The following is a 26,680-nucleotide window of genomic DNA, read 5'->3' as shown; positions in this document are numbered from 1 at the left end:
CTCAAGGGTGGATGTCTATCTACTGAGCCATACAACCATAAATGCACTCTTCTTAAAGGATGATTTAAAAGACATGTTTTGTGGAGTCTGCATGTTTTGCACGCATATGGACATAAATAGTTTGTCCCTTTTGAATTGTGATGTATATATGCCAAGTATCCTACATGTAATCCTGAGGTTGCCAAATATCTTCTAGCTCTGCACCCAGATAATGAAAGAGATGAGATCAAAGGACAATATAATTCTGAGCTAGGCAGACAGAATAACAAACAGAAAACCAAAGGCAGGTTTTGCTTGGGCTCCCTCTGGCTTATGGGAGTGACCTTTTACTGCTTTTCTTGGACTATTTTACCCTGGCATTTTCAGAAATAGCACAGTCGTTTGGGGGGGAGATTATAGGGCAATAGACACTTCCCAGACACAGGATTGTGTTTAACCTCCTGACCCATGGTTCACTCAGGCGCAGCTGGCTAGTCATTTCTAAGGCATCAGGACCCATGTTGTATCAGAAGAGGAAGCCATGGGGGAAATTGTGACTGAGGACAAAAAGAGAGCAGAATGGCTTCTGAAGGCAAACATGGGAAGTCAGATGATAATGCAAAAGGACTTCAAGGCTGCTGTGTTAAGCCCGTTCAAACACAAGAGCAATGGGTTCATCAGAAAGGCAAGCTTCATAAGACAGCCTGGTTTGAGTCTTAGGGACAACCACAGCCTTGGTTCAGCTTCCCACTTAAAAATAAAAGAATGCTGAAAACTCCTTGGAGCAAGTTTTTGTCTCCAAAGATAGATCTTTTGAATTTGAATTGAGGGAGCTTCACCTGAAATTTTAAGAACTTCTCAAAGACTTCTCTTTCTAATCCAGACCCTTGAACCATAATTTAGCTTCATTGTCCATATTTCAAGGCTCATTTACATATCCCCTGGAAGTACCCATGCTGCTATCATCACAGTCTTTTAGACATGGGAGGATCCTATCGCCATAGATTTGATGCATCTAGTCCCACCCATCTTCCCATTTTACAGATGTGAGAAATGAGGTCACAAAGGGGGAAATGACTTGTCCAGGGGTCACACGGATTTGTAACAGAGCTGGGACAAGAACCAAGCCCTATCAGTTACTTGCCCTTCCTTACTCTTTCTCCTGAGATCTGGGAAAAATCTTAATTTAGACTTCATCCTGGGCCATTGCCAGTCATCTAGACCTTTGTTTTGTCATTGGACATTGATGACACTGGAGGAAAGAGTGAGGCTGATGACTTTACACAGCTCTGCCCCACTCATGTACAATTCATGTGCAAGCCAAGATGGCACCCTTGTGATATCATTGATTCTCTTTGAGAATGAAGAATGAACAACTGCCCCAGTGCTCTCAGAATCATAGAATCACAGAAATTGAGAGTTGGAGGGACCGTCAGTGCCCATCTAATCCAACCGATTCATGAAAGGAATCTCCACTGTAATATGTGCAACACCTGGTCATCTAGCCAAAGTTGGAAGACCTCCAAGGATGGAGAATCCATCACCTCCTAAGGCAGCCCATTTCACTTTTTAGAGAGCTCTCATTTACAGTAAGTTTTCCTGAGATGAGACCTAAATTGATCCCTTTATTATTTTCACTCATTACTCTTGGTTCTGTTCTCTAGGACCAAAGAGAACAAATCCAATCCCTCAAGACAGATTCTCAAATACTTGAGACAACTATCTTGTCTTTCTCACCCACCAATTCCCCCCAAGGTCATCTCTTCTCCAGGAAAAAACCTCCTGTTTCTCATAATCACTGACTGATCCTCATATGTCACTGACTCAAAGAATCATATGCTTCCCATATGTTAGATATTAGGGAGGTTATGGCACTGAGAATTTAAATGATGAAGGGTCAGATGAAGAACACTAACAAGGAGGGAAGACAGAGACAGTGTGGCATGGTGACTAAAGTAAGATTAGAGAGACCTGGGTTCAAATCTAGCTCCTGTGATACACAGTGTGATCCTGAGCAAGTACCCTAACTTTTCAGTTTCCTCAGCAGATATCTAAGAATAATTTGCAAAGCAGGTGCTGCCAATCCACATTAGTAAAACCAGCTTCCTCAGTGACAGTTCTTTTTTTATTTTTTTTTTAGCTCACTGGGAGTTCTAATGAAATTACCCAGCTTATTCTCCATTTTCCTCTCCTCCTCCCCCCATTAAATAAAAATAGAAAAAAAGAAATAAAAAATGACAAAGATAAGGAGAAAGCAATCAGTCATTAAGCAGAAGGATTATGAAAGCATCCACACTAGTTTTTCAATTTGACAAAGGTTTAAAAGATATCTTTTAAATTGTACCCAAATACAGAAACATCAGTAAAGAGATATCAAGACTGCTATCACTTCCTATATTTTCATTGCATCAAATATACCATCAAGAAGACAACAGAGATTTAGAACTGGAAGCCTTATAACCCTCTGTCACTTAAAAGTCCACACTCCATGTTTCTGGGCAGTTGCTGATGTATGCAGGAAAACAATCTTTTGTACTCAGCCTGTTTTGAAAGCTCCTCAGCTGAGCTATGCTAAATAAAGAGCTATGATTATGGTGAGAGCTACAGTGTTTAATGCCAGCTGTGGTAGACTCTAGTCTAATGAGGCCATTCTCAAAGAGAAGCTAGTTTGTGTCTGAGGAGACAGTGTGCTCATAGAGGTTCCTACAGGCAGCTGTTTCTGATCCTCCATGTGAGGTCCATAGGCTCTTAGGATGAGAAGGGACTTTAGTGACCACCTAGCATCTATCATTTTACAAAGGGGGAACCAGTCCCAAAGACATAAAGGGACTTGTCAAAAGTAACAAAATAAGTTGACAACAGAGGTGATACTTTTTGTATCCTGGTTTACTTTCATTTTATGAAGCCACAGTTCTAGAATCATAGAATCATAGCTCAGATGCTATCTAAGATTTCATCTTATTCAATTTGTAGCTAAACTAGAATTTCCACTATAGTATACAATCTCTGCCTGAAGACTTCTTTAAAAAATATTTTTCCCAATTACATGTAAAAACAATTTTTAGGGGCGGCTAGGCACAGTAAATAGAGCACTGGCCCTGGAATCAAGAGGACCTGGGTTCAAATCTAGACTCAGACACTTAACACTAACTATCCATGTGACCTTGGGCAAGTCACTTAACCCCAATTGCCCTACCTTCCCCCCTCCAAAAAGCAAAAAAATAAAAAAAACAATTTTAAACTATATTTTAAAGTTTTGAGTTCTAAATTCTATCACTCCTTCCTTCCCCTCCCTCCTCCCTGAGATAGTAAGCAATCTATTACAGTATATACATGTGCAATGTAAAACATTTCCACATTAGTTATTTTGTGGGAGAAAACTCAAATAAAAAAGGAAAGTAAAAAGAAAGCAAAAAATAGTATACTTCAGTCTATTTCTGAAGACTTCAGAGGGGGAGGGAATTCACTGTCTTCCAAAGCAACCTATCTCACTGTGGGCAACATGAAACAATTTTTTTTATGTATGTGTTCCTCCTAATGATTTCTCAGGGACAAGAATGTAGAAAGGCTGGGTGTTTCTGCAAATACTTATGTAATTTTTTTTTCTATCGTAGGGGCAACCATGATACTGTAATGTACTGTGGTTTGCCCATGGACTATCTGAACTTCATGCCCTATAGGTAATATGGCCAAATGTATGTGGAAGAACTGTTTTACAACAGACTTCCACAGGTGATCCTAAGGAAGTCATAAACATCTTACCATAGATTACTTTTTCAGGCTAGCATAGGAAGACCCCTGGGATGGTCAAGTTTTGATAGGAATATGACAAAGGGAAAGGTATAGAATGTAATGTATAGTAAAAACAGGTCCAACTTCAACACCACAATGATACCATAACGGGTAAAAAGAAAGTAAATGTACCTGGTGGTTATAGAAAGTGATGAGAGGTGGGCACTGAATGTCAACTTTCCCCATCTCATAATGTTGTTATTTAGGGCTACCGGTGGTTTAATTCATTGAACTAATGAGGCCCTGGGTAGGAACCATAAGTAAACCAGTTAACTGTGCTGTGCTTATGACCACAGACTTTACTTAACCTAACAATTGCCTGCCTCTCAAATGTGTGTCATTAGTCACAAGGGAAATTTTGTAAAGTACTATGTATTTTGCAATGGAAAAAAATGCTGAACTTGGAGTCACAGGACCTGAGTTCAAATTCTGGCTCTCCCACTTACTACCTGTGTTACCTTGGACAAGATATTTCTCCTCTCTGGGCTAGTTTCTTCATCTGTAAAATGAGAAGTTGGATTAAATGACTTTTAAGGTCTCTTCCAGCTTTCTATCTATGATTATGTGACCTATATAAACCCATCATTACTATTGGGAAAGCATCTCAGAGCGTATCCTGTTGATGGCGAGTCAGCAGCAGCATCTATTTCTGTTATGGGTAGCAAGCAATCATTTTCACTGAAGCATGGAGATAGACCAGCTCACAGCCATTTTTTTCAGGCAGAACTAAGGACTGGGGAAGGAAAGGGAAGAAGCTGATGGAGAGGTTTTAATCATGGGATCATAAATTTAAGACTGAAAGGGATTTTAGAAGTCATCAAGGTCAACTTTTTCATTTTACAGATGAGGAAACAGACAGATTGGCCTAGAGTCACACAGTTAGTAAGTATCTAAGGCCAGATTCAAAGTCAGGTCTTCCTGATTTCAGGTATGATGGATGCTTTATCCACTGCACTACCTAGTTGCTTCTGGTAGGCAAGGTAGCAAACAAAAGAGCTAGGATTTGAACCCAAGTCCCCGACTCCAAATCCAAAATTTTCCTCTCTATCACTGCCTCTGTCATTCAGAAGCATCTGGACAGAACTCTTGAATTTTGCTTGCTTAATTAGTTATGATTTTCTCTCCACAGAAAAAGCGGACTTTGAAGGGTTCCATCGAACTTTCCAGAATCAAGTGTGTGGAGATAGTGAAGAGTGACATCAGCATCCCTTGCCACTATAAATACCCCTTCCAGGTAAGTCAACTAAGCATTTGGTGGTCAGCCTCTCATTCCTAGTACCACAGTGACTGGGCTAGAGGGATAATATTGACCTTAGTCTTATTGTTCAGTCATTTTTCAGTCATGTCTGCCTCTTCATGACTCATTTGGGATTTTCTTGACAAAGATATTGGAGTAATTTTCCATGTCCTTCTCATTTTATAGATAAAGAAACTGAGGCAAGCAGGTTAAGACTTACCCAAAGTCACACAGCTACTAAGTGTCTGAGGCCAGATTGTAACTCAGGAAGATGAGTCCCACTGACTACAGGTCCAGATAGACTCCAGGTCTATCCACTATGCCACTTTGGTATACTGGTTCACAGTTTAAAGAGGGCCCCAAAGATGTCTATGTTTTCATTTTCACTGATAGATTGCAAGTAGAGGTGACAATTTCAATTTCAGAGGCCATGAATAAAATGTGGATAAAGGGGCTGTCCCCACAACTTTGAGCCTATCACCCCTGTAGAAAGGAGTTCCTCCTTTGATGGGGCCCTTCGTGCAACAGTGGCAAATCAAGTGGTCCCTAGCCAATGACTCTGAGACAGACTAGTACAGAAGATTCCTGTGTGGGCTGGGTATATAAAGGAACCTGCATTCTACCATTAGAAAGAAGATTGTATAAGAAACTGGAAAGGAAAGATTATATAAGAAACTCTGCTTCTATTATGTAGTCTTTTAAAAAAAATGAAACATGCATTTTAAACTTAATAAGACTAACAAAATCGCTCTATTTGTCTCCATCTGCTCCTCCTTTTTCTTCTGTTCTTTAAAAAAAGGTTTTATTGATGCTCCTTTTTCCTCATATCTCTCCCCACACACAATTCTTCCCTCCCTGCTCCCACTAAAAACCTTCTCTTCTGGCCTTGTCTGAGAATGCACACCTTATTCTCTACTTCTAGTCTGGCGCCTCTTTGCATAGAGGTGGGAGGTATATTTCATCATGAATTTTTTGAAGTTGTGATTAATAGAAAGTTTAGCTCAAATATAAAATACTTGCATGAGACCTCTCCTTGACCCCCTACTGCCACCCATCTCCCCCCATCCCTTTGTACTTCTCTTCTATGTTTTATGCACACTTCGGTGCACTTTCAAGTGTACGTGTTGTCTCCCAGAAGGGCAACCAGGTGGTGTGCTGGGAGTCAGGAAGACTTCTTCCTGAGTTTACCTCTGACCTCAGCCATTTACTAGCTGTGTGACCCCGAGCAAGCCACTTAACCCTCTTTGCCTCAGTTTCCTCTGTAGAATATGGCAGATCACTCCAACATCTTTGCCAAGAAAACCCCAAAGGGGGTCATGGAGAGTCGGAAACGACTGGACAACAATGGCCCCCTGAATAGAACGTATGCTCCTTGAGGGCAGGGATTGCTTCATTCTTATCTTTGTATGCCCAGGTCCTATATTTCTCACCATCTTTATCTTTGCATTGAAGTCAGCAAATATCAGAGCATATATTGATCTATTTTAGAAGATTTCATCTAATTTTTGATAGAATTCTTCTACCTCTTCATCCTCAGTGATTATTATTGATGCATAAGCTTCAATGAGTTTGATAGTAGTCTTTTTTTGCAAATTCTAATAATAAGTACTGCAATATAAGATGGCAAGATATCCCATGAAATAAAGCTTCTTGATGCCTTTGAGGTGGAGTCAGCTCAAAGCAGCTTATGAGAGTCAGTTGTTACATTTTCAATGTGAGCGTTTATACCTTAGAAACAGGCAAATGTTATAAATTAAGGCTTGATTTATTGTTTTGTTGATTGTCCAGACTTAAGAAAGTGATGGAGAAAATGTTAATAATGCAGATTAAACTTAAAAGTGTGTTGTGTGGAAAGCCAGTTGTTAAACATGACAAAATCAACTCTGCCAAATCCTTTCTTTACTTCTCCAAGATGTACTTGCAAACCATCTTTCCATTTAGCGACAACTTCCATCTTTTGTTTTCAGCAAGAATGTCAAGATGGATATGATTCAGTCGCTACAAGGGTATCATGGGCAAGTGGGTGGGGAATAAATATGAACATTCTATTTAAAAAGCAGGGTTCCGGATAAAGGAATGAGAGAGGCCAAAAACTTGTAGATTATATGCATTTTATATAATGAACACTTTCTTCAAGAACAGAATTGATAAACTCTGGACCATGGCAAGCAACAAATGCTATCCCAAAATGAAATTGGTTAGATTTTAACAGAGGAAAAGCCTTTTTTTTTAAATCAGTGTGGGAATTATACTAGAGTAAGTTATCTGTATATAGTCAGACCACTGATGTGTCAGAGCATATTTTTCCAGAGGGGGAAAAATCATAATGAGAAGAAGATGAGGAGTACTGAAACTATTTAAGTCCTGAACTATTGAAACCAGCAAGTAGCAATGAAAAGAGTATGGCACAGTGGGGAGAGAGCTGACTGACCTTAGCTTCAGGAAGACCTGGGGTTCACCTCCCAACTCTGACTCATGTTGGCTGTATGACCCCATGCAAGTGACAACCTCTCAGCATCCCAGGAAACCCTCTAAAACTATCCTTGGCAGAGATAATGCTGATCTATATTAGTTGGGTGAATTTCCTCAATGAGAGATTCCTGGGTTCATGGAATTCTGGTTCTTATCTCAATCATCTATGAGAAATGGATATCAGACATGACATTGACACAGTTTTACATCAGAAACAACATTAACAGAGTTTTTATACAGAAATTTAACTGCTTTAAATCTATCACCACAACAAAGAGACAAAAAGAGCCCAGAAAGAGCCATAGTCAGCAACATTTGACCTACTTTCTAAGCAGAGAGATGGTAACTAAAGGCAATACTGGTTTACAATATAAATTCATTTGTAAAATCTTATGAAGAAGGATAGTGGTTGATTATGAGCAGGATTATTTCATAAAGTGGCATCTTTCCCAAGAGTAGAAAATAAGAAAGCTTGACAAAAGATTTAACCAAGCTAAGTCATGACAAGGGCAATTAAAAACAAAAATGAAAGAATAAGTAAGAAGAAATGGAAAGCATCTATAAGGATTACCAGAACAAGCTTTTTTCCCATAGCAAGCATAGTAGAACCACTGCAATTGGACCCTAATATCACAGTCTCAAATGTGCTTATAGGGAAGGTAGAAATGGCAATAAAGAGAAGAAAGACTAAGAAAGCAGCTGATACATATATATATATATATATACCTATACATATATGTGTATATGTATGTATACATACATATATAATATTTTATATTTTTATATATGTGTGTATCCCAGAAGACACAATTGTGACAGTTTTGAGAAATTTATATGCAAAGAATCTAAAGGAGGGGAAGATATTAAAGATATAGTAGGGGGAAAACACCTCAAATTTATTAATTTTTTTAAAAAAAGACAACTGAGAAAACACAAACAACTATTGAACTATATGCTTATCCCCAACCTATACAAAATCTTTATGAAAGTCATCTGTATGTGAATCAATGACATCCTAGATGAGAGTAGTAGTAGGGGGCCATAGGGCTTTCACAAGGAATATTCAACAATGAATGACATCCTTATCATTGAGCATTAGCAATTGCCTGGGAGATGAAAAGAAGATCAAATCCTATTTTCTTTATCATTTGTTGGTTATGGAAAAAAAGTTTAATTGATATAGCAAAATGTTGCCTCAGGGGCTCTTTTTCAACATCGTAGTTTTCATCATAAATAAAATCATTCCCCAAGAGACAGAAATCACAACAGAAATGACTTTGTTCATCAACTCTCTGATCATAAACACTTTGATAAAGGAGATCTAGTGTCAAGTACAGGTCACAGGGAGTTTCTCTGTAGATGGTAAGGTCTTCTGGATATTCCTGTTATAGACAACATTGTACTTCTAACATCAAACCTGGATCAGTGCAAACTTCCTAGAAGAGATGTGTAACCACTCAAAAAAGTTTAGCTTAACAATCCCTATAGGAAATACTTGGAGGATTAAGAACATTTATTGTCCAAATCATGGCATAAATTTGGAAGGAAAACACTTAGAGCTTGTTTATCACTTTGTATATCTGGGGAGAGAGGGTACTGATAGACAACAAGGTAGGTTCAAAGTTGAACAAAAGGAAGAGATGAGGTTGGATTTCCTTTGAAAAATTACAAAACTCCTTTAATGACCCCAAGCTTCCCATGAAATAAAAAAGCTGGGGTTAAGTGACTTGACCGAGGTCACACAACTAGTTTTTGTGTTGTGTCTAAGGCCAAATTTGAACTCAAAGTCCTCCTGACTCCAGGGCTGGTGCTCTATTCACTTCGCCACCTAGCTGCCCCCAACCTTTTTGATATTGACTGGTATTTCTTTATGACAGCAAGATCTGTAATAAAACTGTCTCTAAAGTATTAAAATTTATACCACACAAAGGACAAGGGAAAAGCACAGTGGGTTTGAGCAGGCTGCAACATATAACCAATGAAGAACTGGGAAGAATAACAGGAGTAAAAGATGCCGTCATGGAAATGTATGATAGGAGGAAAGGATGGGCTGATCATGTGTCATGGATGAAGGACAGTTGGCAGATAGAGATTCATTGGTATTTTCATAATGTGAGATGAAGTCAGGAAGATTCATATCCATGCTGGGTAGATCTCCTGTGGCACGCTTATGAGCAAGCATGGACAAAAGGTGAACAGAAGGAAAAAGCACGGATGGGTTGCAATTTGCAACATTGAAAGGAACTCCTAAATTGACAAGATCACACACCATCGCAGTATTGGAGTAACTTCAATTCCTAGCACAATGCCTCGCACATGTTACTGCTTAATAAATGCTTGCACATTGATTGATTACTTTGGTATGACTCTGATGAGTCATAACTGGAAAGGTAGACAATTGTCCCCTTATTGGAGGGTCTCCCAAACTGAAACTGTGAACATTCATTATATGCCTGGCATGGGGAGAGAATCTCTGCTCTATGGAAAAAGGTCCTTATGTTATGACTTTTGTGAAAGAAAATGAAACACTTGAAATGAAAGAAATGACTTCAGTCTTAGTGATTGAAAATGATTGCATATTTTCCATCTAATATCTTTATATCATATATGCCAGAAAGAGCAAGCAAAAATTGTCACAGAATTGTAGCCTGAGAAATAAATATGCTTTCTTAGTAAGAAGAAATTTGTCTCCTGATAAAGCCAAAATGCTATTTGCTGTAAATCAAAGTTATTTTACTGAAGTCAAAGGGTTATAGAATCTAAGGACAATAACCTAATCTGCCTAACATTTGTCGTTTAGTTGTGTTCGACTCTTTGTGACCCCCATTTTGGGGTTTCCTTGGCGAAGACGGTGGAGTGGTATGCCATTTCCTTTTTCATCTCATTTTACAGATAAGGAAACCGAGGCAAACAGGGTTAAGTGACTTACTCCAGGTCACATAGCTATGAGAGAAGTGCTACTGCTCTGATTACCTCAGTTTTACAGATGAGAAAATAAAGAAGGTTAAAGAGGTCAAGTGACTTTCCCAGGGTCATACTTTCCCAGGCTCATCAGTATCAGAGTCAGATTTGAAGTCAGACCTGCCTGATTCCAACTCCAGCAAACTAATCACTACTAGATGATGCCTCGGGGTCCAAATGTTATATCTATATGGTGCCAAATCAATACAGTATAATAATACTAAGAAGTTTTCATTTCTAATACAGCAATATTGATAGATACAACCCACATAAACAAAAGCTCTTTGGGATCTTCAATAATATTTTTTAAGAGTATAAAGGGATCCCAAGATCAAAAAGTTTAAGTCACTGATCTAAAGAGTCAACCAAAATTCGATAAAGCAAAAAAAGCACCTTGCTGTCAGCCAACAGGTTTGTGTCGCACTTACTAATTCTGTGATATGTCTCTCACTCCAGGTGGTGCACGATAATTATCTGCTCTATGTATTTGCTCCTGATCGAGAGAGCCGACAGAAATGGGTATTGGCCCTTAAAGAAGGTAACCAGAATTTTGCCTATGAATAAAACAATGAATAGCAGTGATTTAAAAAAAAAAACGTGAAAGGTCTGTGATTTTTTTTTCAGTGAGGGAAACTTCACTTACCAACCCAGATTGAAGCAAATCTATAATTTCATAGAATAATCTTAGAAATTGGCCTGCAGTCACACAGCGGGTGTTAGAACTTGAACCTAACTGTTCTTGGCATCAACTCCAGCCCTCCAGCACTAGGTTCCACTGTTTTTAATAAACCAATCTCATTGCTATCCAGTCATTTCAGGCGCATCCAACTATTTGTGACCCCATTTGGGGTTTTCTTAGCAAAGATACAGGAGTGGTTTGCCATTTCCTACTCCAGCTCAATTTAAAGATGAGGAAACTTGAGACAAACAGGCTTAAGTGACTTGTCCAGAGTCACACAGTTAGGAAGTGTCTGAGGCTGGATTTGAACTCAGGAAGATGAGTCTACTGGAGTCCTGGCCCAGCCCTCTATCCATTGCACCACCTAGCTACCAATAAACCAATAGTTTATTTTAATTTAAATAAGGCCCTATCATTAATAATGTGCTTTCATGCCTGAGATTATGCTATGCAACCACAACTTATTACACTGACAAGTTTTGCTAGACAAGAGCATATAATTTACAGGCAGTACCTGAGCAGTGTTCTTTGATTTTGATTTTGGTTTTTAAGAAAAATCTCTTTTACTTTACTTCTACTTCTATCTTACTCTCTTTGAGTTCTCTTTACTGTAAAAGATCCACAGTTAATCATTTAGAATTGGGTACCCTCAGACTACCTATAGATGCATTTTTTTTTGGAGGGGAGAAGGTAGGGCAATTGGGGTTAAGTGACTTGCCCAAGGTCACACGGCTAGTTTGTGTGTGTGTGTATGTGTGTGTTTGTTAAGTGTCTGAGGCCAGACTTGAACTCAGTTCCTCCTGACTCCAGGGCCAGTGCTCTATTCACTGTGCCACCTAGCCACCCCTATAGATGCGCTTATTAAGCTCTATTCTGGATGTGTGCTGAGTGAAATCAAAGCTATTTCTGCCTATTAAAATTAATCTGCCAGTCTGCTGCCAATCTGCTAATTCTGCCTATCTGAATTAGATTCATAAAATGTTACAGGTGTAAAGTGCCTTCTCATTTCAGAGATGAGGAGATGAAGCCTGGAGAGCTGAAGTGATTTTCCCAGTCTTACCCAGAGGTAGTCCCAGAACCAAGACTAGAGGCCGGGTCTCCTAACCCTATTCTCTTTCCACTATGACACACTCCCTAGACAACACTAGCACAAACTGACATCACCCACTATTCTGCTATTGCCCTCCATATGAGGATTGCATAAGCACAGTTTGAGAGCAGGAACGGAACTTTGAGGCGACCTTGCCCCTCCCTCATTTTACAAAGGACCTGAGGTCTAGAGATGATACATCATTTATCTGAGGTCCCACAGGTCGTAAGCGGCTTTACACTTAGCTCCTCTGACATCAAATCCAACATCCTTTCTATTATACCACTTGTTCCTCATGAGAATTTTTCTTGGTTGTTCTGAGTGATATGGTTCATAAGATTTATAATTGGAGGGAACTTTGAGATCATCTAATCCATAGGGATAAAATTCAAGGCTAGTAGGCCACATGCCTCCTGAAGACGAACAAGTGTGAAAATGATTGAGAATATTTAACAAAATACAACACAGATAATGTTAATTGGTGGTTTTCTGATGCAATATTGGGGTAGCTAGGTGGTGCAGTAGGTAGAGTGCTAGGTCTAGAGCCAAGAAGACATCTTCCTGAGTTCAAATCTGGCCTCAGACATTTACTAGCTATGTGACCCTGAGCAAGTCACTTAACTCTGTTTGCTTCTGTTTCTTCATATGTAAAATGAGTTGAAAAGGGAAACAAAATTAGTCCCGAGTTCAGTATCTCTGCCAAGAAAACCCCAAATGGGGTCATAAAGAGTTGAACTCAACTGAAAAACAACTGATCAACAACAAAATTTCAATATCAACCTAAAGCAACCTATTTCTATTTGAGTTTGATACCACTTTCCCTTTCTTTTATTTTACAAGTAAGGAAACTGAGGCCCATAGAGGTTAAAAGACTTTCCCAGATGACAAAGGTAGTAAATAGCAGAGCCAGGATTTGGGTCCAGGTCTTTTGATTCCAAGTTCAATGTTCTTGTCTTCCAACAACTCTGTGAGATAGGCAGGGTAAGTACTATTTACATTCTGTAGATGAAGAAAATGATGATGAAAGAGATTTGGTAGAACATAGCAAGTATCTGAGCTGGGATTGGAAGTAGGCCTTTTTATTCCAAGTTTAATATTTTTTTGCAGTAAACCAAAGAGATTGTTGTTGCTAACAGGGACCCAAGTCATTCCATTTGTCTTCAAAACAGCTCAGCTGCCTTTCTTTACCTAAATATTTTTCAAACTCTTTCAGAAACCAAGAATAATAACAGTTTGGTGTCTAAGTACCACCCCAATTTCTGGATGGACGGGAGGTGGAGATGCTGTGCCCAGACTGAAAAGCTTGCATCTGGCTGTGCTGAGTATGATCCAACCAAGAATGGTAAGAATATTCTCCCCCTTTGGACACCCTATACTATCACACACATGGGGATAGTAAGCTGTCTTCTCTGCCTTTCCAGTAGTACCAGATAATTTAACACATTTTTCCATCATCTTTGGGTGTCCCCATTGGTGCAGCGCCAATGTGATACCCACAGCAGCTGCTATGATTATATACACATATTTCCAGGATGGGTTAACAAAATATAATAAACTCTCTTCATCCAAGACCAAACCAAAATATTTATTTGAGACATCACTATTGGGGTAGCTACCAGAAGGTGAGATTTAGAGCAAGGTACTCATCACTAATCCAGGGAGTGCTGACACCTCAAGCATTCTCTCTATGAAACCTCCCCACAAGCGAGTTCCCCTAGGCAAGATCTTCCCTCCTCTTCTCTCTCAGCCTAGGTAGAGACCTCTCTCCACCCTGCCTCTCCCTTCAAGCAATATAATACATATGTGGTTTCCAAACAAGGACTTGGTACTTGATTGGCTTAGAGCTGGGAAGCTTGGAATTCTACTTAATTGAAAAGGCATGGAAAGAATCTAATTGGCTCTGCATCAGGGCTCCATGTGAGGCCTATTAATCAACGGGAAGATCTTATATCCCATTAGCCCTACAAGTGGCAACCTATATTTTCTCATGTGACAAATGTTGCTTAAGCCTTGAGTACGAGGAAGGGAGGAAAATCACCCATTTGAATAAATGTAGCATGGTATTTTAATGAGAAAATATGCAAATTTTCACATGTCCCACATTGATTATGCTTTCTTTCCAGATCTATTTTTGTTTTTGTTGCCTCCCCCCATTAGGATGGGAGCTCCTTGAAGGCAACAACTGTTTTTACTTTTTCATATCCACAGCAATTATTACAGTGCCGGGCACGTTACTATGTGCTTATTAGCACTTAGTAAGTACTTATAGATTGATTCCTTCCTTCTACCACTTTCTCTTTTACCCAAGCGAACTTTATTCAAAGTTGTTCTCTTATAATATCAGTATGTGGGTTTGCAAAGTATGGGATGATTGCTGCCATCACATGCCCATTTTTTTGCCATTTCTGAGTTACCACAATCACCCACAATTTTGAGAATATGCAGTGCCACAATATTTGCCCCTGTCCTGGACTTAATTCCACCTTCTCTCCTCTGGAACACCAGAATAACAGAATATGCCAGTGTGGAACACTGATTTCAAAATGTTGCTGACCCCTGTGTTAGTATCTCATGCTCAGGGTATTGACAGGCCTCAAACCTGTTGGTGAGTTAAAGAGATGTCTGCCTCAAGTATATGAAGACCTTCCCCCAGCAGAATGGGTAGATGAAAACAATTTGTTCCAATGGTCATGAAGGCAGCTGAAGCAGAGTTTAGTCAGACATCAAAGATGTCAAGGTCATCCACTGCAATCTGGGCCATAGACAATCATCTTGACTTTTGTCCTGCCCCTGGACTTTAATGACTCTGGAAGAGAGAATGAGGCTGACAACTTTGTGCAACTCTGCCTCACTTCAATCCAATTGATTCATAAATTAAGACATCACCCCATGATAGTCATTAGTCCTCTTTGAAAACTAAGGATGGGGGTGACTAGGTGGCACAGTGAATAGAGCACCAGCCCTGGAGTCAGGAGGACCTGAGTTCAAATCCAACCTCAGACACTTAACACTTACTGGCCACGTGACCTTGGGCAAGTCACTTAATCCCAGTTGCCCTATCTTCCCCCTTCCAAAAAGCAAAAAAAAAAGAAAGAAAATTAAGGATGAACAACACCTGGTACTCATCTCCTAGTCTAAAAATGGGCTTATATATCTGCTGGGCTCATGTGGGTAACAGGACCCTTTAGCAATGAACCATAGCATAAGAAGGAAGTTAAATAAGTGTCGTTCCTTAGTTAGGCTGGGGCAAAATGTCACCTCCACCTATTGGAGGTTTATCTGCTCACTGACTATATGACCTCAGACAACTTGCTTTGAACTTTAGTCCAACTCTGAACTTTAGTTAACCCACCTGTAAAATGAGGAAGTTACCTTAGATTATGGGTTATTAATCTGGAGTTCAGGGAGCTCCAAGGGGCTTCAAAGATTTTGGGGGTCTGTGAACTTGGGTAGGAAAAAAATTACATGTTTATTTTCTAACCTTAGAATTTCCTCCAATTATGAATTTGAAAACAAAACCAAACCAAAAAAACCTCACCATTATTTTGAAGTGAAGTTCGTAGTCCTCACTAGGCTGCTGAAGTTGTCCAAGACACAAAGAAAATTTAAGAACTAACTTTACAGCTCTGATGCAGTTAAACTCAGGAGCATTAGATTAGGATTTAGAGGACTGCCCCAGGGTCAAATCCCAGTTCTGACACTTACTGCCTATGTAACCCTGGGTAATTCATTCAGCTTCTCAGGCCTTCAGTTTCCTCATCTACAAAATAAAGACATCAAATTGGGTCCCTGCCAGCCCCAAATCTATGATCCTATATATGAGTCAATAATCATCAATTCAACCAATCTTTTAAGTGGGGTAATTTCCATGAAGAGAAGTACAGCTTCCAGGAAGAGAGAGTTGAAAGCCAATTCTGCCCTCATTAGACTGTGTTCAGGTCTGGGCTTAAGGGGGATATTGATAAGTTGGAGAATACCCAGAGAAGAGCTAGTAGGATGGTAAGAGGCCTTGAAATCCTGTCATATGAGGGTCAGTTGAAAAACAGTGGGGTATTTAGCCTACAGAAAACTGAGTTGGGGTGAGTGGAGGAGGAGAGAGAATGATAATTGCTTTTTAGTATTTTTAGTACAGACGAATTAAATTTGTTCTGTTTAGCCTCAAAGGGACCAAACAGGAACAATGGTTGCAAAGTTGCCGATTTAGATGCCATGTCAAGAAAAAACTTCCTAATTGTCCAAGAGTGGAATGGGCTGCCTTGGAAGTGGTGGGTTTCCCTTTCTTGGAGGCCTTCATATAGAGGCTGGACTAATTGGGTACATTATAAAGAGAATTCTTTTCATATGAGTTGGACTAGATGGCTGCTGAAACCCCTTCCAGTTCTCAAATTATGTTATGATTCTGGGATTCCGTATAAGTCACCAGGCTTGGTGCTGGGGATATAAAGACAAAAAGAGAGGTTTCCTGTTCTCAAGGAGCTAATGTTCTCCTGGAGCAAGGGGGGGGGGGAAGTTCAACATGTACACATAGAAACTTAATCTAAGGTAATTGGGAGAGAGAACAAACAACTAAGGGCATGAAAAAGGCTTCTGGGAGAAGGTGGCAGGTGAGCTAAGAATTCCTAGAGGAGACAAAAAGGAAATTCACCCTTAGCGGAGGTGGAAACATGATGGGAGATTATGGAGAAGAGATGGCTAGTTTACTTGGAACATACAGTGTGTGTAAAGTGTGTGTGTGTGTGTGTGTGTGTGTGTGTATGTGTTAGAGAGAGAGAGAGAGAGAGAGAGAGAGAGAGAGAGAGAGAGAGAGAAACAATTGTTAAATGCCTGAACTAATTGGGTACATTATACCAACATTGGGGACATTATAGAAAGACTAAGGTCAAAATACAGAAAACTTGAATTGTTGAGCTGAGAGAGTTTGTATTTTATCTTAGAGGCAATAAGGAGCTATTGAAGATTTTTGAACAGGAAAGTTACATAGTTAGACCCAAGCCCTATGATGGTAATTTTGGCAACTGTGTGGTGGGTGTATAGGAGAAGGAGAGGGGAAGAAACTGGAATCATGGAGACTAATTAAGAACCTATATAATAGTCTAGGTGACCGGTGATATGGGTCCAAAACAAGGTAGAGGCCATATCAATAAAAAGAAAGGGGCAGATATTAGAGATATTGTACAAATTGAAACAAGACTTGGCAGTTAATTGGGATTGGACATAGTGTTGGGATGGGATGATGAAAAGGAAAGAGTTAAAAATGACTCAGAGTTTCTGAACTTGGGTGACTGGGAAGATGTCAACACCCTCAATAGAAATAGAGAAGTTTAAAGGAAGGGTGAGTTTAGGGGAAAATATAATAAATTATCTTTTGGACATGATGAATTTGAAGTGCCAGCAGAATGTCCAGGTGGAGCTATCCAGCAGTCAGAGATGCAGAAAAGACGTAAGGACTGAATGTAGAGCTTTGTAATTCATTTGTTAAGAGAAAATCATTGAAGCCATGAGAGTAGATAAGATCTCCAAGAGGGAGGTAGTATAAAAGGAGAACAGAAGAAGGAGACACCCACACTTAGGGGACAGGAAGAAGAATGATGAGTAAGTAAGGAGTATGGAGGAGTAATCATACCAGGTGAAGGCCTTGTTATGGAAGCCAAGTGTATCTCGTTACTAAGGAGGGGGTGGACAATGGTGTCAAAAACTAGAGAGATCAAGTAGAAAGAGGATGGAGAAAAGGTCATCAGATTATAATTAAAAGATAATTAGCGACCTTGGAGAGAGCTCTTTAAGTAGAATGGTGGGGTCAGAAACCAAATTACAATGTTTGAAGAAGTGCACACTGGGTGAGGAAGTGGAGGCAGGAATACAAAGATGTATCATTGGATGGAACTTCCAAATTGATGTGATCACAGCTTCTTTTGCATATAAGAATTATATATACTTATTTATTGACTGTTTGACCATCCCTACTTTAGTGCCCCTCTGATGAGCATCATGCAACTGGAGAGGTGGATAATGGATAGTCTTCCAAGTGAGACAGTAAACATTCTATATGATCCTGATATGAAAAAAGAAAGCCCCCTCACTCAATGATTTCCACACTAACCTTGGTGCAGGGCTGTACACTGTTCTTCCTTGTGTGAAAACTCATGAAATCCCCAATGCCATGTGACTGAGCGTGACGCCATCTCCGTTTCATGGTCAGAAAAGCTGAGTGTTGGTAACTGAAGGCAGGGAAACAAAGAACCCAGCATGGCCTTGGCAAGAGGAAGGCCTCAGTTCAAATCTGGCCTCAGATACTTACTGGCCCTGGGCAAGTCACTTACCCCTTTTTGCCTCAGTTTCCTCATCTATAAAATAAGTTGCAGAAGAAATTGGCAATCCAATCCAATATCCCTGCCAAGAAATAGGGTTGTGAACAGTCAGACACAATTGGAAACAACTGAACAACAAGATCTAGATAGCTGGATTATTTCGCTTGATCCTCCTAACAACCTTATGAGGTCAACGCTATATCACTAGTGATGGACGAGTACAGTGGAAAGGGACCTGGCTCTGGAGTCAGATTTCCCCTCTGACATTTACAACTTCTATGACACTAAGACATTTAACCTTCTTGGGCCTCAGTTTCCTTATTTGTAAAATGAGGGGGTTGGAATAGATGGCCCTTTAGCTTCCTTCTGCCTCTAGATTTATTATCCTTCACTCTTTACTTCACACACAAGGAAACTGGGGCTCAGATGCTTAAGTAACTTGCCCAGGGTTCCGTAATAAGTATCTGAATCGGGATTTCACCTCAGAGCTTCCTGACCCCAAGTAATACAAAGCGGTTCAATGTTATTCAGCAACATAGTGCTAAGGCGCTGTTCTTCCTCAATTTTGTCTTCCTCATGTTAAACATCCCCAATGCCTTCAGCCAATGGCATGGCGTGGTTTCCGGTCACCTCTCCCACCTTAGTCACTTTCCCTAGAATGAACCTGAGCATCATTAGATGCCAATAGCTCTGATAAAGAGGAAAAGTAAAGTGATGAAGAAAGGGGAAGAAAAAGATTGCAAATTGATATGTGGATGCTTGGAAGCCACAGCAAGTAGATCTAGTCCTCAAAAAAAAAAAAAAACAACCCACCTTATCCACCCCCAGCTCAAGTCTGTTCAGAAATGATGTGCAGGAGGTGACAGGGTGCCAACAGCAGTGTCAGGAAATCAGTGATTCACTAGTTCCCCTGAGTCACTAATTCCCACTTTTAGACCATAATTCTTCATCATTATATAATATAGAGAGCAAATTATCTTTTCTGCTTTGTGAATTTGCACATGTCCACATGCTTCAGCCTTAAATGAATTGGAGTAAGTCATTCATCTCCCCTGTTTCTTTTGCCTTAGGTTTCCCGAGGAACCTAGGAGTAGGGAATGCAGAGTGCTGGCTTCAGGCAGTGGCTAGCGTCTCTTAACCAGATAAAGTGGGGCTCAGCAGCAAGAGAGAGAGCTAGACATGGTGAGCACACATATGACCAGAGGAGAGCCCACAGACTGGTGAAAACATTGGTGGGCCCCCAGGGAGAGACTTAGCTTAGCAGAGAGACTTTAGGCATTTGAATTTTTTCTCATCTATTTGTCTCCATGCTGTCCTTTTTCGGTGAAAAGCCCCCACATCCCTTGGGTGTTTGTCTCTGGGGTTTGCCCACTTTGCTTTTATGTTTATTTTGTTTCTCTGGTTGTTCATTTCAGCTTCAAAGAAGCCTCTTCCTCCCACTCCTGAAGACAACAGGGTGAGTAAAGCCTTCAAGTTCTTGCCATGGTTTGACACTTACCCCAAGGTTCTGGATGCATGTTTCCCCTCTATGTTTTCTCTCTCTACTACCTTTTCTTAGAAATTGACTAAAAGTAGCAATAGGCCTCAACTCAGGTCACCTAAGTGGATTTCTTGGGTCCATATTTCTTCATTTGATGATCCTGCATGGTTAGTGAAAAGAACCTTGGCCTAGGCTTAGAATTAGAAGACTTGATCTTGAGGCCTACCTCTACCACTGAATTTGCTCTGTGACTCAGGGCAAACTCCTTTACCTCTCTAAAGCCTCAATTTCCTCATTTATAAAATGGTGACAATACTTTCCCTACTTCATAGTAAGGATCAAATAAAATGGTTAAAGGATTCTGTCATCACAGGTGGCTTTATAAGCATGAGTTGTTATGATCATCAAATTAAAGTAAAACCCTACTTAAATAAGTAAGCATTTATTGATCCAAGCGCACACTTAAAGGAGATAGCACTCACATAGCTCTAGTCAAATCTTTCATTTGTTGCTGCTAATTCTGACACAGAATCTCTTTCCCACTCTGTTCTTAAGCTCATCCCTTAGCATCAGGTATCCTCCTTGACCCTTGCCAGTCACTTGATTGGGGAAAATCCAGTCCCACAGATAAAAGACCGGGTTCTTGAGGAGATTACACATGAGTTGAGAGAAGAAAACCGACACAGAAATAAATGGACAACAATGAAAAGGCAACAAATGAAAAGTATCCAGTCCCTCATAGCTTAACTCTGAAAGGTGCTATCTTATAGATACAAATTAAATATGTCCCCAAAATAACTCACAATTTTCATCCCAAGCCCTCTCCTCTTTCCATCTACCTGATTACAGTTAAAGCTTCCACCATCCCCTCAGTCACCCAAGATTACAACCTAGAGACATCCTCAACTCCTCACCCTCACTCATGATACCCAATCTATTGTCAAATCTTGTCATTTGTACCTTCATAGCATCTCGTTTATATGTCCCTTTCTCTCCACTCAAACAGTAACCACTCTAGTTCAGGGACCCCCCCCCACCAACCTCTTGCTTGGACTATTGAAATAGACTTTTAATTGGTTTCTCTATTCCAATTTATTCCTTCTCAGCTGCCTAAGTAATTTTCTTAAAGTGCAGGTCTGACTATGCCATGCACCCACTCACTAAACTCAAGTGGCTCCCTATCACCTCAAGGATCACGTATAGAGTCTTCTCTATGGTATTTTAAAGTTCTTTACAACCTAACCTCTTCCTACTTTTTCTGTCTTCATAATACTTTACTCCTCTTCCAGAACTCCAGCTAACTGGTTTACTTGCTGTTTCTTGAACCCAACACTCCCCCTCCTGTGTGTGCCTTGGGACTAGCTATCTTCCATGCCTATACCTATAATGCTTTTCTTCCTCACCTCTGCTACTTACTTTCCCTGTATTTCTACAAGAATCAGCTCAACTCCTGTCTTCTGAAGAAGGCTTTTCCTGGGTCTCTTCTCCCATCCCCCAGCTTCCTGTTTTCCCCCTGAGATTACCTTCCACCTCAATAATAGGTTCCAGTGCATGCCCCAGTTGTTCTTTGGGGTCTGTCGGCTCAGAGTGAATATAAATAGCAATCGTTTCTGTTTTAGCCAGAAATCCTGAGGATCTTCCCCTCCCAGATTAATTTTTTTTAATTAGGTAAAAGAAGCCATTCTTTGCCTCATTTCTTACCTAACCTCAATCACTGAATGGGTGTTGCCGCAGTCAAGCTAAGACCTGGGAAAGACTTTAAAAGGTCAAGGTCTCCCACTGAGTATGAAACCATCTCCAGTTTGTCCTGATCTATATCTCACCACTGGATCCAGATGACTGTAGGGGAAAAAGTAAGCCTGGTGACTTTGCACAGCCCTCCCTCACTTAAATCCAATTCACTTGCAAGTCATGGCATCACTTCCCTGATGTAATGGTCCTCCTTGAGAACTAAGGACAAACAACCACCTTCCATCTACTCTCTCTCTCTCTCTTTCTCTCTCTCTCTCTCTCTCTCTCTCTCTCTCTATATATATATATATATATATATATATATATCTTGTATATGCTTAGATAACTGTCTGCCCATTAGATGATGAGCTTCTTGAGAATTCATTTTTGCCTTTCTCCATATCATCACAAGTTAGCACAACACCTGGCATATAATTAGCTCTTTTAAATTATTTTGGATGTATATTTTGACATTTTGATATATAAGATGGTGAGATAAGCATATACCAAAGACAAGTTTCTTTATATAGCTTTATTGCAGGTTTTTCTTCAGTGAGAACAGTGGAGATGTTTGTAATCTCAGAAATCTTCTCTAACACCACATGGAGAAGTCTTCCCCCATTGTTTCATTCAAGCTGACTCTTCTTCCTCATACTTCCTGAAGCGAGAGAAGCTCTCTACCCATTTTTCTCCAAGCAGAAGAGTGACATTATAAAATTGGCATGTCCCCGGGTGAACAAACCCTGAATCACTGCACTGGAAGTATGAGCCCATCTCCTTGGCAAGAACCGTACTTAAGTTATTCTGGAAAATAGCTATCTACTCTTCCCTCTAAATGCCACATACAAAGTTTCACAACCTTCTTGGCAACACATTGCAGAGACTCACCCCACCTCCTCCCCCTTAGTCTGGCACAGTGAAAAATGCAATGGATTTAGACTCAGAACACCTAGGTTTAAAGCCTTGCTCTTACATATGTATACACGCATGTATATGTGTATAAGTACATATATGTACATGCATACATATAAAATATCTTAATCTTGCTAACTTATCTCTACTTATTATGTCTCCAGACATTTCTATTAAGAATTCTTTCAAGAACAGAATAGATGCAGCTTCACATGGTCAGACAGGAGTCTGGAATCATAGCTAAATGAGAGGGTTAGAAGAGATGATCTCTAAAGCTTCCTCCAGCTCTGATAGTTCTCCTTGCCCCTCTTCCCTTCATTCTCTTTCTATCCCTTCCTCCCCTTCCCTCTCCTCCCCTTCCCTCCCTTTCCTTTCCCTCCCATGCTCTCCCCATCTTTTCCTTCCCCTTCCTTTTCTTTTCCTCCCTTCTTTCCCCTTTCCTTCCCTTTCCTCAATCATTCTCATATCTTCAACTTTGGGCCCTGGAATCAGTAGATCTCTCCACTCTTTACCTTTGTCCTACTTGTTCACCACTGCGGCTAGCATGCTCGATGTGTTTTTAAACACACACACACACAATAATCCTATGAGTTAAATAAACATTGTCACCTTTTTTGTGGGAGAAATTAGAGTATTAAAGAGTAAGGTCTGCAAAATATGATTAGGTAATGCGTGTTGGGGTACAATGTAACTATGAACATGACTTTACCTTTCAACTTTTCAGCAATTTGACTTCATACAACTAAATGTTTCAGTGCATCCAGCCAATTCCCAACGTTGTCTACTAATAGAAAACAACAATAGAGAGGGGAGAAGAAAGAATCCTCTCCTCTCATTTTTGCAGGTCCTTTTGACCTCCTCCCCCCTAAACTTCTCTCATTCTGCCACTCAACGGCAAACGTGGCTAGTTTGATTTACACCTCAACATAAACTTTTTGAGTTTTGCCTCCCTTTCTTTGACCCTAACCTGTCTACTTCTAAGAAAGTTATTCTGGGGCAGTGGATTGAATAAAAGACAATCTGCAGGAAGGACAAACAATCAGAGAGGGGAAGAGCTGGAAAAGACCTCAGAACTTAGAGTATTGGAAGTGGGAGGACCTTAGAATGAGGTGTTGGAGCTGGGAAGAACCTTAAAATAGAAATGTCATGACCAGTATGGGAATTTGTTTTACCTGACTATGTTTATTTGTTAGCAGGATTTTGTTTTCCTTTTTTTCTTTCTCATTGGGTGATAGGTAGAATGGAGAAAGAAAAATAAAAACTCAGTAACTGAAAAAGACAAAATTTAGTTTTAAAAAAAAATCTCAGAGGGGAAGGAACATGAGAACAAAGACCGTGAAGTGTTAGTGCCAGAAGGAGCCTTAGGATCTTAGAATAATAGATTTGGAGATAGAAGGTCATCTGGTCCCCTTATTTTACAGATGAGGAAACTGAAGTCTAGAGAGGTTGAGTGACTTACCCAAGGTCACACAGGTGGTAATTGAGGTTTAAACCTAGATCCTCAGACTTCAACACCATACACTCTTTCTATTGGATCATGATGCCTTAGAACAGAGAACAGAGAATATAATATCACTTCTGGAAGGGGATCTGAACACATTTTTACAAGTTTTCCCAGGTCTCTCTGGAACCATCTCCTTCACCATTTCTTACAGGATTTTAGTATTCCATCACATTTATATACCACAATTTGTTTGGCAATTCCCCAATCGATGGCTACTCAATCAATTTCCAATTCTTTTGTCACCTGCTATAAAAGTTTATATTTTTTATATTTATATTTGGGCCTTTTTTCTCTTTCTCTGATTTCCTTGGGATATAGACCTAATAGTGATATTGCTGGACAAAAAGGCACGCACAGTTTCATAGCTGTTTGTCTGTGAGAACATAGATTGTTAAAGCTAGAAGCTGCCTTAGAACAGAGCTGTCAAATCTGAGGGCTTTGTGTGAGCTTACAAACTCCCCAGAGTGACTCAATCATATTAAAATGTAACTGGTAGATGTTTAACAAAATAAATAAAAATTTAATACTACATGGATGGTGTTAATTTGCAGCTAATCCCACAAGGATGCATTTCTATTGAGTTTGACACCATAGCTTTGATTGCTTTATTTTCTATTGTAAAAATTAGACTTAGATTAGAATATACAAAGAATGTCAGAGCTGGAGGGAACCTTAGAACACAAGCTATGAGAACTGAAAGTAACCTGAGAAAATCTGATGATAGGGCAGGAAGGACAGCTGGAAAGGATCCTGGAGGACAGAAAACTAGGATTAGAAGAGGCCTTAAGATGGACTGTCAGAACTGGTAGGCATCTTAGAACATAGAATGTTAGAGCCTCAAGGGGCTTTTGAGACATCCAGACCAGGGGTGGGGAACCTACAGCCTCGAGGCCACATGTGGCCTTCTAGGTGCTCAAGTGTGGCCTTTTGACTGAGTCTGAGTTTTCCGGAACAAAGCCTTTTATTAAGGGAATTTGTTCTGTGAAGTTTGGATTCAGTCAAAGGGCCACACTTGAGGACCTACAGTGCTACATGTGGTCTTTAGGCTGCAGTTTCCCCACCCTTGATCTAGACTAAGTCCCTCATTTTACAGTTGGAGAACTGAAAGCCCAAAGAGAAGTGATTTGCCCAAGGTCACATGGCTAGTTAGGAGCACTGCCAGTACTGAAACCCAGGTCTTTTTGCTCCAACCTAGTACCTTTTTTTAAATAACCTTACTGAAGAAAAAACAGCAAAGACTATGGATAAATGACTAAGAGAATCAGCAACTGACTGATAGATCTAAAATTGAATATAAGCCTTTCTAGCAGTCATGATGTTTCAGAGCTAGTGAACATGACTTGGTTCATAACCCAGTACAGGCTCAACTAACAGTGTATAACTGCCTGGGATTCCCTAGTAGCATACATCAGGGTCAGAAGGGCGTCAAGTCCTAGTTATTTGACTGGTAGGTGTATGGTACTCTCCTGAGCCTCCTGTTACTGTCAAACCTCCCCCTGTCCTTCAGATCTCTCCTGTTCCTGAACTAGCTCCTCATTCCCCACTTTCACTTCTTGCCCAAACCCCATACTGTCAACCACCTGTTCTCTTGCTCTTATTTTCCACCACTCACCCTTCCACCTGGGTTCTTTGTATTCAGACCTGCTATGGAAAGGACCATGGGTTTCCAAGTGTCTCCCTACCCTGGGGTCTATGAAAACATCACATCATCTCCTTTAGGTTTTCATTACTGGTCATTTCAAGCTTCATGTTTTCACAACTAGTAACTAAAGGTATTGAGTATGGAGTTTTAAATAACAAACAAGGAAAAGTTTTAAAATTTAATTCACTTTGATTCACAAATGCTTAATTTCTTATTCAATGACCACTCTGTCTGAGCTATAGACCAGGCCTGCACAACCTGCAGCTCCCAGGCCTCTTACAGTCCAGGCTGCATTTCTTCTACATACAAAGGATGTTTTCCTCTACATTTTCCCAAAAGCTGCCTGAAATCCTTTGGCAGCTGCAGGTTGTACAGGCCTGCTAGAGATCATAGATAGGATATAGCTTTTGCTCTCAAGATTTCAACTGATGTATGTTTACAAAAAAGACTAAGATAAAGGGGTAGGGCAAGATTAGTGAAAAGAAGCCCAGGCAAAGTGCTGAGAGGAATTTGAAGTAGACGTCTTGTTAGTCTGTGTGCAGCCATGGATGGCTTCGTTGAGAAGGTGGCTACTGAATTTAACCACAAAGACTGGAGGGATTTCATCTGATGGAGAGAGGGTTGGGGTTCTTCTAAACTGGGAGAGGGGAAGCTTGAGGAAAGGCATGGGGACAGAAAGGGTTCTTACTTTAGCTCCTCTCCAACTTTTTTCATTCTTGTACCTGGAATAAGCCCTGTCCAAGTCCTTTATCTTTTTTTTAAATCCTAAGGTTTTCTGTAAATTCCAATCCTTTCACCCCTTTTTAAAATTTAACTTTATTATATTTTCATCTCTAAATTCTTCCCCTCCTACCTCCTCCTCCTTCAGTGAGGAAACCAGAAAAACAAAACTT

At 40.1% G+C, this 26,680-nt stretch overlaps 1 protein-coding gene across 1 annotated transcript in view; it reads left to right on the top strand.

The window, feature by feature from the left end:
• The window catches only part of ITK (IL2 inducible T cell kinase), an 85,012-nt gene that overhangs the window by 20,081 nt on the left and 38,251 nt on the right, over nt 1–26,680 (top strand). Inside the window, exons 2-5 of the mRNA XM_069102286.1 lie at nt 4,901–5,005; nt 10,898–10,979; nt 13,424–13,552; nt 19,934–19,974. Of these exons, the coding sequence (XP_068958387.1) occupies nt 4,901–5,005; nt 10,898–10,979; nt 13,424–13,552; nt 19,934–19,974 (357 nt within the window). The remainder of the gene's footprint in view (nt 1–4,900; nt 5,006–10,897; nt 10,980–13,423; nt 13,553–19,933; nt 19,975–26,680) is intronic.

Source organism: Petaurus breviceps, unplaced genomic scaffold, assembly GCF_028583685.1.
Source record: "Petaurus breviceps papuanus isolate PSGF00001 unplaced genomic scaffold, PetGlider_PUasm1.0 551, whole genome shotgun sequence".
NCBI lineage: Eukaryota > Metazoa > Chordata > Mammalia > Diprotodontia > Petauridae > Petaurus > Petaurus breviceps.
This window is presented reverse-complemented; position numbering and strand designations above follow the sequence as displayed.